This window comes from Ambystoma mexicanum, chromosome 2q, assembly GCF_040938575.1.
Source record: "Ambystoma mexicanum isolate Mex_15411 chromosome 2q, UKY_AmexF1_1, whole genome shotgun sequence".
Lineage (NCBI taxonomy): Eukaryota > Metazoa > Chordata > Amphibia > Caudata > Ambystomatidae > Ambystoma > Ambystoma mexicanum.
The window spans coordinates 989,663,337-989,675,579 of record NC_090924.1 but is presented as its reverse complement, the minus strand read 5'-3'; the positions used below and the strand labels follow the sequence as shown (position 1 = coordinate 989,675,579).

The following is a 12,243-nucleotide window of genomic DNA, read 5'->3' as shown; positions in this document are numbered from 1 at the left end:
GAGAAGCTGTTTGAGGGGTCGTGAGGAGCCACAGAAGCAGAAGACCTGCATGGGGATCAGAAGCACAAGCCTAACCCAGTGAGTCCACAAGCTGTTAGTGACCCTGGATCGCTCTCTGCCCCCTTGCCTGATTCCAGGCAGACATTCCACAATTAAGCAGCACTCTCGAATGAGTGAAAGTAACTTTGAATCTAATCTTGAATACCAAACCATTGAAACACCACGAAAGCAACACTAGCGTATGAATGAGAGTAACTCTAAGAGTAATCTTAAATACCAAACAATTGCAAAACAGCAAAAACCCTTTGCAACCAAGTTAGATGACTGTAACTTTAAATGTTTGAGTTTGAGGAAAGCCCAGCAAGCCTATGGGGCGATATTGTTAAGAAGTAATAACTACAAGCATTGCCCAAGCCAAGAGAGACTAAAATCAAGGAAAATACAATCTAGCAGATATTGCCAATTGCAGAAGGAGGCTAATGAAAGGTCATTTAGTTGTGAAACGTGTTGCCCATACTTTGTGCAACATATGGTGAAAGCTGGTATAATCTCAAATTACCAAAGTCAAGAGAGAAGCAGAACAAGACCCTATCCTTATCAATATTTGGTTACTTGTGCAGTGGGGAAACAAGAGTATCAAACAGGATGCCCTTCTGGAAAAGGATATTCAGAAGGAGAGGAGAATTATTTACAGAAGAGTATTGCAAAGCACCAATGTGAATCTTGTTTTCCCTGAATATTTGTTAAAGGGTGAACCTTTTGTCAGTTGACCTTAATCATCAAAGCACTTGCTGTGAAAAAGCTGGTTAGGCAAGGGAGTATACCAGGATGGCAAACCTTTGGAGGAGTAGGCCTGGCATGGGAGTAAACCAGTTGTGAACTGAGGTAGTAGGCCTGTCATGGAAGTCAAGCAGGTAGAAGTTGATAAAGTGCTATGAAGTGATCCTTACAAAGACAATTTATGTTGTGTTTGGTGCTAAAGGAAGGATTGTGTAAAGCTGTTATAAAGAAGTTATATTTCTTCAGAATGTATCAGTTGTGGCAAATCATCCTGACCAAGACCATTATTGTTACTATTGATGTACTTAAAGATTGTCCTTTAGCTAAGAAGGATACATTGAGCACCTGTCCAAGGAAAAGAAAGAACCTTTCATATTTTTCTTTGTTGAATCTCTGAAGTTGTTGGAACTTTCTGTTGACAAGCTGAAGTTGCAAAGAACCATGTTGGAACTTTGTTGCAAACTTTTATTTCCTTTTTTCTTTGCTTGAACTGTGAAGCCGAATCCTGCTTAAATCTGGGGAATGGGAATTCGCCCAGGTTATAAGGAGACACTATGGTTACATTACATATTTAATCATTGTTGGTTTTGAACTGCCATGTATTTCCTTATTTACCTATTGTATGTACAAGTGTGAGGGACAGATATCCTTTGTTAGAGTGTTTCCTTTAGTTTTAGGCAGGGACATCCTCGTCAAGGTGGGAATAGTGAGGCGTTTATCCAACCTTCTAATTTAATAAAAAAACATTTTTTGACGAAAACTTCACAAAGCTGTCTGCCTCGCATTGCTGACCCTTCACACTCTGCACTATGGAAGAAAATGTATTTCTTTATACATCGGGTCCCTTGAAATGCTGTAACATTATTCCCTTAAAGGGAGAGGCTCCAATTCATATGTTGCATGTTTGGGTCTATCTAAGGAGCTTACATGACTCTCCTAGTGCATCAGCCTTATGAGAAGGGGTCTCATTTAGGGGCATGGGCACCTGTCTTTCCTTTGGTTTTGTGTCTATAAGGGTGGTAGGGCAGTGAGTATTGCTGTGACTGCACCATGCGTCCGTGCGGAGACCCAGTTAGGATGGTTTGGGGATTCCCTGTATACCGCCTCTGGGTCCAGCATCCACTAGCTCGAGATGTCAACCGGCCCCTTTGGCCACCCGACTGTGCGGTGATAATAAACCCACAGATTGGCAAGATCATCTTGTTAAAAGATTACTTGCTTCACAAGTTACATAGAATACATCATTTAAGTGTCCATGTGGTTTATTATATTTTGGCGAGACAACTCGTCTAGTAACAGAGCGGTATATAGAACATAACATTTGTGTCATAATAGCAATTAGAAAATCACCACTGTGAGGATGTGGTGGCCTTTCAGAGCAATGGTTTACATAGGTCTTCAATTAAGTGTTCTGGTTCTACAGGCTGCAATATCGCCAAGCACTTTATGACAGGGATTGTCAGATGTGTTGACGCCTGCAAGAATGCTTTTGGATGAATTAACATTTGAGTTTGAGTGGAATCAGGACATGTGTTATTTTTGCTCGTTTAAACAAGTTCATATTAAGACGTTTCAACATCAATGCAAATTTCTGCATTTCGCGAAAGCAAATATTTGAAAATGTTTTCTTTATTTTCAGTCATTGGATGAAACAACATAAGTAAAACATGAACAAAAAGAAGGTTTGTGGTATTGTGGAAAATATGATTTATGGTAACGAAGCCAGCCAGCACATCCGGCTTTAGTAGTCAATTAAAATAATTACCCATTGTCATTGTATGCTATGCCACCTTTATCCCGCTCCCCCTTCGTGTTCATATTGATATTTCCCCTTGGAATTAAGGATTAGGTGCACACCTTCCGTTCTTAAATTTGCACAGTTTTTGTGTAGGGTTTTCAAATTATTTGTTTAATTAACATTGTTAATTAGATTTTCAGGCAACTTGATTAAGTGTATTTAGCTCCAAATATTAAGGGTTTAAATATACATGTGCGATGCATAAATATGCACACCACTTAAAACAATCCAATGAACTTCATGACACTATTACGATTCACTTAATTTGTGTACCTTTACTCTAAAAATGGCTTTGAATGTTTGCGGATTACATACACCAGTATGGGAATAAATGAGTGCCGGGTGATGATAATTGGCAGTCAAGTTCTAGGATGTCCTGTAGAGGGTCACTGTAAGGTTAGGCAGTGAGAACCTTAGTAGATCGATCTTTTCATCCGTTATTTTTCACATTGTGTTATTTAAATTGTTCCTTTTATTTTCTTTATGGCTGTGCATTATTGCTGTGTTTTTTATTCATTTAACTAAAATACATAACTTTACTAAGATGTCTTAATCGTGTCTATTCTCCTTATAGGTAACCAGAAGTTCTGTCTTGTGATTCTTAATCAGCCATTGGACAAATGCCATTTTAGTCATTTGTGGAGCAAAGGTAATGTTGTGTTTGTAACTTAATGCGTGCACTTTCTGTTGATATATTGTATCTCCATCCACTTTGGTGTGTCTCAATTTCAGTGGCAGTGGTAAATTTCCATATTGGTGGGGTGTAAATATTTTCCCTGCATTGCTGCACGCGAGCGAGAAGGCCAAGACCCATCCGGGAAGGATTAGGTGGCTTCTCACCCATAAACATTTTTCAAAGTGGGACAGAATGGTGCATTTTTACAGCACATAATTAAGTGAAATTGGATTAAAAACCATATACTCTAGGGGCATTTCTGTATTGAAACTCATGATATAATCTAATACTTCAGATGCAATGTCACCAACAAGCAGTACACAGGAGCGGTTTGCTACAGGAAATCATGCACGTGCCAATTACAAAAATGTGTGCCTGATGCACAATATAAAAACTAGGGGTTTGTGCCAGATCACCGAAGGCCTGTCTGAGGCAGTGTGCCTTATGTCCATCATAAATCATATGCCAGTAGAATGTGCACTATTTTAATGTGGCAGGAGACTTACCACTCAAATGCACGTCACTGTTCGTGCTAGTTACTAAAATACAATCTGTATTGCCAGAATGCAACATATTATAAACATATGCTGCATGTGTGCTGCCAGCACCTGGCAGGATACCAAATGTGCCAGCAATCAGCCCACTGTGTCAGTTTAAACATCACCATTACTCCCCAGGTGATCACAAATTATCAAAGTCATACCTGTTTCAACATTTCCATGTATGGCGATTTTGCCACATTAGATCACATTATCATGCTGGCATCTACATTGCCCCCCAAAGGTTTTGATGTCCGTGTTTCCTCAGTACTGATCACATTTCTGTGGGCAATGTTCACCCACCTACATTAACTTTAGAAAATGTTTGCCAGTTTCAAAACGTCTGTCAGTACTGCCCCTATGCAACACAGCATCATGCTGGTGTCTGCATTGCCCCCAGAATATTATGACGGCAACAATTCCTTGTCAGTGTTTTTCTACATAATAAATTAGTATGCAGGCATCTACATTGTCCCTCGAAAATTGTTATGCACTTCTAAACAAATCCATGCCAGCATCCCAGCCGTGAAATACATTATTATGCTGACATCTATATTGCACCCAGCGCCTGTGATGTCGGTTTAAACAAAGCAATCGCAGTGCTGGCATGATAATGTGTATTACTGAGGCAGCACTGACATGTCCATTTTTAAATGAACATCACAATTCTCGGGGCCCAGTGTAGAGGGATCTACCCACAACAATGGCAGCCGTGTGTTATCTCATTGAAGGGCATTATCGAACTGGCATCTACAGTGCCATCTACAGAACCCCCCATTTAACATGCTACATCCCCACAAGTGTCCCATGGGATTCCCAGTGCCCTTACAATTGCCCCGTGCCACCCACCCTGAATTGCCCCAGGGTACTTCCATAGCCCCCATATCTTCCCCATGTCACAGCACTTTCAGATCTGGGTTTCCCCATGGGAGTCACATTGCCTTCAGAACTTATGCCTTTGCTTTTTCCCTTTGAAATTTCCTCTCCGCACTCTAAGTGCCCCCAGTACTGCCCCATCTGCCTACCCTTTCCCACTTAAGTACTAAACAGCATTCTTACTATCCCATAGAAGCACTGCATTTCACAACCCATGCCCCCCTTCATAGTAATATGTCCCTCCCACTGCCCAAAGACATGTTCAGGGAATGTTCCACTGCTCCCTAAATTGCCTCATTGCAGTCACATTGCCCTCAGAGCCACCCCGTTTTTCTAAATGTCCCCTGTATTGACTCATGTTGTATCCCATTTCTTCTTAAATCTTCCCATGACAAATCTAGTGTCCCTAGAACTCCTCATGCCATCCCATTTTGCTATGTCGTCTACTCCATGGTACTCAATTTGCCCCAGAATGATCCTATGTCCTTCACATTACTGAAATACTGCCCAATTTCCTTTCCATGTTCCCCTGAATATGCCCCACAGCACTCACATTGCCTCAGAACCCCCCTGGTCACATTACATTTTTCCCTAAATTGCCCTGTATCCCTATCCCCGTAATTGCCTTATTTCACATCCCTTTGCTCCCCGAATTACTGTATGATGCTCATGTTGCTCCCAGAATTCCTGCATATCATGTCGCTTTGATGCTTTGAAGCATCCCATTGCTCCATCTTAACCTCATTTGCACCAGAATTGCCCAGTGGCATGTCCCATTGTGGCTTCAGTTGACCTATGCTCCTTTCATTGCCCCTGAAATTCCACTATGTCCTCTCCACTTGCCCATTGGCTGGCCACATGGTGCTACCCATGCCCTCAGAATTTCTACATGCCTTATTCTATTAAAGCCTAAATCGTGCATGCCACTGTCATTGCCCCATCGTATCCGAAAGTGCTCACATTGTTCTCAGAAATGCAGTATGTCAGCTAGCTCAATGATACTTACAATACTCCCAGAATTGCCTCATGTGGCCCCTTTACCCATTATTTTCCACACCATGCTTGCATTGCCCCCCGAACGTCCCCTTGCTGCGTCATTTGCCCTCTGGAGTGCCCCCAAAGCACCCACACTGCCCCTACTACCCTGTCATGACCCTTTGTGCCTTGAAAGCCTCATGCCACTTTGCACTGCTCCCTGATTGGGTGCCTGATGCTCCTATCGGCCTCCAAATCCCAGCATGTGACAATGCTTGAACCCCTGTCACATTGCGTTGCCCATCGAACAGTCACATGGCCCTCGTATTGCCACAACTGCCACATGCCGTGTCTTGTTGGCCCCTATATTGACATATGTGACTGCCATAGCCCATGGCCCATAGAGCTGCTTCAATATCAGACACGTTCATCAGTATTACACCATGTCAACACCAAATAATCCCGACCCCCGGAGTATCCCCTTACAGACAGTACATTTAGTCTACTTATATTCAGCAGCCTAGTCTGTCATCTGCTCTTCCGGTTTTCTGCTCATGTGGCATTGGCACTTGGAAGTGGGGAGTGAGATGACAGCCATTTTTCTCTCAGTCCCATCTCCTTTTAGGTTATAGGAAGTGTTAGACTGGCGGATTTCACAGCCACAGGCATGCCCTAAGCAGTGGTAGTCCAGTGCTTCTAAGAACTCATATGTGCCACTCAGCACTACCTTATGCCCACGGGGACAGCAAACCTCCAAGCTCTCATGTGTGACTGTGCAGGCTTTGTGCTCCTCCCCATATGATAGCCTGTCTATGGCCATGTACTGTTCTCAAGGGCACTGAGTCTCTGCTGCCCTGGAGAGTGCACTTAGACTCTCATTATTACACCTACTGAATTTAACAGCATGGAGGCTGAACATTGGGGCACGCCCAGCCTTTCGCCCCTCAATAATGATGAGTGGCCACTGCCCCATTGCTATTAATGGTCGAGTTGCCATGATCTTTAGTATACCTATACATTTATTTAGCTGAAGTACAAATGTGTCTACCAAGTACTTTAAAAGCTACTTTTTCCTAAAGCTTTTATATTTAACTTTGTATTATTCCATATTGAAAAAGTAGTGCTCGAGGCAAGTTCAACAACATCTGAACACAGTATATGGATCAAGATTTGGGGAGGGCACAGTGATATCACTATCCCCTAACCATAGAAACATCTCTTGGTGTCAATAACATAATGTGTTTCACCACCCACAACAGTCATTTCCCAGGCTACTCAGTAATTACAACCCAACGGGCTCTCCTAGTCTTATGCCCACAGAAAATTGCAAAACATCTCAGATTGCTTATTCACGAGGATTTAGCAGATTACTCAAAGAAATTGTAATTAGCCAATTGCAACCATTTAGTAAACACAACAGCCTTCTCCACCACCAAGAAGCAAGGCTTTGTCCTAGCATATGACCCAAATCTGTCCTTCTGGTGGTTACTGCCGATATCAGGAGACTATCGGAGCAAAACAGCACTTGATCCTGCTTGATCTCTTGGATGCTTTTGGCATGGATAATCATGTAATCCTCCTAGCTCGCCTTCACCGCACAGGAATCCAGAACCTTGAGCTAACAGGATCAAAGCCTTTCTGTCAGATCGCATACTTCCTCCTTTTGAATCGAAGAAACAGCCTTACTTTGTGTAATAAAGCTGCACTGAATTGCATCCCCACCTTTCTTTAACATTGACCTCAAACAATAGGCCAATATCCAAAGTTGCTTCGCCCTCCATTTCTTTACATATGGAGAAGACACCCAGCTCCTCCTCAGATTTGAAGATGACTTCAACAAATTAGCATCCGACTTCAAGGACTGCATGGCCAAAGCCACAGAATGGATGAATGTGCACAGACTGCAATTCAACCCTGCCAAAAACTAGATCATTTTATTCAACTCACTTGCCTGGATCCCACAAATACAGCCTTATTCCTTTGCCCATACCCCACACCAGTAAGTATTTAGCTTTAGCATTATCATTTATTTAGAACTCGGAGTGCCCGAATTAGATAATTTGTGAAAAGAGTCTTCCTTAGATCAGCACTCCTTGTCATACATACACAGAATAAACTCCCAAAAACAAATTCACTCCAGCTTGTCCGAAATGCTGCAGCTCACCTCACTTTTAGATTATGGCACCAAAACCATACCTCACCAGCAATTGGAATTCTTCTTTTGGCTTTCTATAGTCCAAAAAACAAAATTCAAGACATTATACATAGCCCACTGTTCCTATCTAAGCTTCAGCCCCACTGTCATCCTCAACTTTCCAAAAAGATTCACCAAGCAGAGCACTCAACAAGACTACTGTTTCTACCCACTGTCCCCTCACTAGGAAAGTTGGGTGAACCATCTTAGTTCAGCATAGTAATTCCTTGAACTCTCTCCCTCTTCACATCCATGACTTACATTAACGTAGAGGAGAAAAACAAGATCAGTTCTCGTTAGCTGAACAGGCAAACGTTTTATTAGGCCATTAATATCTTGCAGGATAAATTATCAGCATCCCATCCTAACCCAAAACCCGCTAGCCCTCTCATTATACCGTCCAAGACCCTCAACCCTGTTATCTTTGAGATGCTCAAAGTAGGCCTTCCGGCATGATGCTTCCGCTTCCTACAACACAGGAGCACTTTGTTTATTCACAAAAGTCTGTTCTCTATTTCCTTTGTTCTCAGATACCATGTGACAAAATCAGCAGCTTCTGGTACAGCTGTCTTCAGGTGAGGGGTATTGGTCTTCTACCCCCTTACGTATTTTTGCTTGCAGATGAGAGATTCATTGTTGAAACTAGCTAGAACTGGTGCATGGTGGGTCAGTGGCCTTGAAACAATTACAGCTCAGGTACACTGAAAAAGTCCTGAGCTCGACAATTCTTGGGGCATGCATGCCCAGTCTCTTATGCTACATGCAAATAATGCCTGTAGCCAAAAGGAATGGAAAGGAAAGCCATCAACTTAGTCTGCTGTGATTTAAAGAAAAACCATCAGCACTAGGGATTGCAGCATATCGGCGTGGTGAAGACATCCCTTAAGAAAATAGGTACTGTATAGGTGAAAATATGCACCACCTGCTCTAATTTCATTCCCTCCCCACACCCATTCATATTCCCTGCAATGGCATCATCCCATGTCATTACTGTTTGCAAATCGGTGCTCTGCACTTAGACACATAGGCCGCTAGTTTAGTCACAGGGAGGCATTGGAGACCTGGTAGTTCCCATCCACAGACACACTCTCTCTGCCCTTCCTCACTTTCTGGTCAACATTCATGGTCCAATACATACACACACACAAATATGCGCTTAGTCAATGAAAAAAATGGTTTAGGTCTATTTGACTGAAAAGAATTTTCCAATATGACCAACTTTTCTTTGTTGGTTTTTTGTTCGAAAATGCGCGGGGAGACCCCCTGGAACCTCACCACCTTAACCTATTCCCTTACCCAACCCCATATATATAGTTAATTTAAAATGACCAAAATTCCCCCCCAAAAAAGAACAAAAAAATTAGGTCAAATTGAAAAGGTCAATTTGGTTTGCGATCAAGTATGCTAATACCAAAAAAATCAGGTAAAGAACAATTAACTTAACTAAAAGCATATCACATAACCACAAATGTCCAACCTAATAGTTGGGACCATTAAAACAATGTCAGTGAGCAATAATGCTTCAAATATTTTTAACATAATCAGAGAAGATATCAACTTTCTTGGAATCACAGAAACGTGGTTTATGAGTAATTATAGCACCATATAACATACAATAAACACAAGTATTCAAAGCCCTTACCAAAAACACAGAAAGAAAGGTTGTGAATGGTGTTTCCACTGTCTAGATAAATGGAAATACACTGACCTATGCTAAAACCTACCCATCCTTTGAACCTACTCATCCTTTGAACATTTAATGTAGTCCCAACTCAATTATGACATTTGTCACTATCACTGTCTATGGACTGGCTAGTACAGTTAATGACCTGCAGAACACATGGAGCAAAATCTTAATCCCTGACGATCTCAAGCACTGGATGAAGGGTACTCTGGCAAGCCAGAAGAAGGTATCGGGCCAGAGGGCATCGTTTACACATAGACCCTATTCTAAAAGGGAGTTCCCTTCCTTAAAAACACTATAAACTAAGCTGCTTGTTAATAGTCCAGTTCTCGGTCCAAACCTATTAACTAAACTGGCCCTACCACTTAGAAAAAATGTAAAAGAAAAATAGGTGTAGTGCCCTGCACTGGGTTTTTCACCATAATCTCTCTGGGGGGTCCCAGGAATCTCTCCTGGGTCTTCATCCAATAGTCATTAATTAATACCAGGTTTGCTCAAAGAAACAGTTCTCGGCAGTCTATAAAGGTTCTTCAAATGTTTCCACAAAGTTACAAGAAATAGTCTCAAGTCCCTGAAAACAAAAAAATGCCCACATTTATTTAGGTGGAGAGATTTCCCTGCTCCCTCTCCACCACTTTGTTTGATCTCTCCTCACTTTAGTCAACTGTTCGGTGTCTCTGTACACCCCTTGTATTTGTTTTTTATGTTGCTTATTGGGCCCATGTGGCTCCTTTGGGTCCCTCTGTCCCAATGTCTCACTTACTCTTTGGGGTTTTGATGACTATTCTGCCTATTTGGTTCTCTTAGCTTTTGTGGATCTCTGTGACTCTTGGTTTATACAGCTCTGGTTTCGAGCTCCCGCAACCATTCTTCTCTTCTGGCATTCCCTCTCTTCTCGGCTCGTTGTGACCCTTGAATGGGGTCAGGGTAGTCCTTCCCTCTTTCCCACTCCCACTTGTTCGTTACTCTCCTCCTCCGACCGGGGCACCCCTCGGACCTGCTGTGTTTCACGGTTTGCTCCAGTGAGGGCCCATTTCCCCAGCAGCAATAGAGTTCCCCACAGCTTGCCACTTTTCAGTACTTGAGACTACCAGTTTTAATGTCCCTCTCGTCTCGGCGTTCTCTCAATGGTTGGCTCTCAGGTTGAGAGCGGAGGACCCGTCCTCCTTTCATTCCCGGATTCAGCAGCTGTTTTCAGGTTCCAGGCCCCCACCACGTCCAGTACGTGGCCGCACCACGGCGTACAGTCCTCTTCGTGCAGCCTCTGCCTCTCAGGCCCCACTTTCTACTCTATTGGGTTGACTGTGTCTCCCTTGAACGTACGCTTTATACCATGCTACAGCTGGTTCCACTGTTCTGTGCGGCTCTGCCCTTCGTCGACATTCTCACACCTGAGGCTCACCTCTGCATAGGGTTTCTCCTCCTACATTCAAGGGTTGTTGGCCCTTTATTCTCGCTCTGAGATGGAAAAGGTGCAGACTGTTCACCACCGGCGGTCAATCCTGTAGGAAGTTCAGCACTACCTTGAGCCAAACATGTAGAGGTAATGTCAGCGTTACCTTGAGTCCAACACATAGATGTGATGTCAGTCTTTCTTACTGCCATGTAGACAGATACCACTTTAGGTATAGGGCGCTCACCCTGGGAATGGGAGTCCTTGTAACCTGAAGTTAAGGTGTACGTGAAGGGAGTCACACCCAGTGAGGTCCCGCTTTCCCAAACCCCTAGAGAGTGTTTTGCTGAGCGGGCCCACCTCCCTAGCCTCTAACTATGGAAGAAGGGGCAAAGTCTCCAGATTGGTCACAGTACTCAAACATGAGTACACAGGATTGCCTCAACAACATGAAAATACAAGAATATAAAAAAATGACTTTGAATTTGACGCATCAGAATTGTTGTGCCTTAGACATACATTGCGCATAAAACTCAAAAATCTAAGCCATACAAATAATAGGAAAATGTTAGACTAACCATAAGGCCATCAATTCTACATAAGTGTAGAAACACCTGTAAAGAAATCCGGGGATTCCAGAGAATTAATGCTCCAGATTAACTGTAGTAACAATGACATTTGGAGGACCCCCACCTCAAAATCTTATCACAGAATGTCTGGGATAATCTTCTGCTATTATGGAGGGCCTATGGATATATTATCCACAGCATCCTTTAAGAAACCTAACAAACCATTCCAATGATGCAATAAATAGTACAACAATCAATAGTACAACAATCAAGAGGGCAAGAAAGAAAACGGGACAATACGTGGAGAGAGGAAGGTAAATGGCCTGCCTAAGACATGCTAAAGGCTACAAAAAAGCAATTAACAGAAGCTAACAGGAATTATTGGAATAAAAGAGCCTGTAAGGATAAAGCAGAACCAGAAAACTCTTTGCTATCAATAAAGAACTCTAAGACAAAGAACACATACAATGTCCATTAACCTATTGAAAGGTTCACTGAGGCCATGTCCGAAGTCTTCATCCAAAAGACAGAGATTATTTAAGACCCTGATTACACAGAGGCAGCCTTGACTGACTTGAGACCCTTGCAGCTTCTATGACAGAATGTAAAGTCCTCTCTGTACAAGACATAATAAAAATAAGCAGTAAAATGAAGGCCCCAACAATACTATGCAAACCTTTCCCACCCTCATAGATTAAAGATCAAATAAACACCCTTGCTCGATGCCTTGCAAATCTATACAATGCATCCCTGCAGCCA

At 42.6% G+C, this 12,243-nt stretch overlaps 1 protein-coding gene across 8 annotated transcripts in view; it reads left to right on the top strand.

The window, feature by feature from the left end:
- TPK1 (thiamin pyrophosphokinase 1) overlaps positions 1-12,243 on the top strand; it is a 2,318,051-nt gene that overhangs the window by 653,114 nt on the left and 1,652,694 nt on the right. For all 8 annotated transcript variants that reach the window (XM_069648300.1, XM_069648302.1, XM_069648305.1 and 5 more), the window contains one exon: positions 3,153-3,227. In XM_069648300.1, the coding sequence (XP_069504401.1) occupies positions 3,153-3,227 (75 nt within the window). The remainder of the gene's footprint in view (positions 1-3,152; positions 3,228-12,243) is intronic.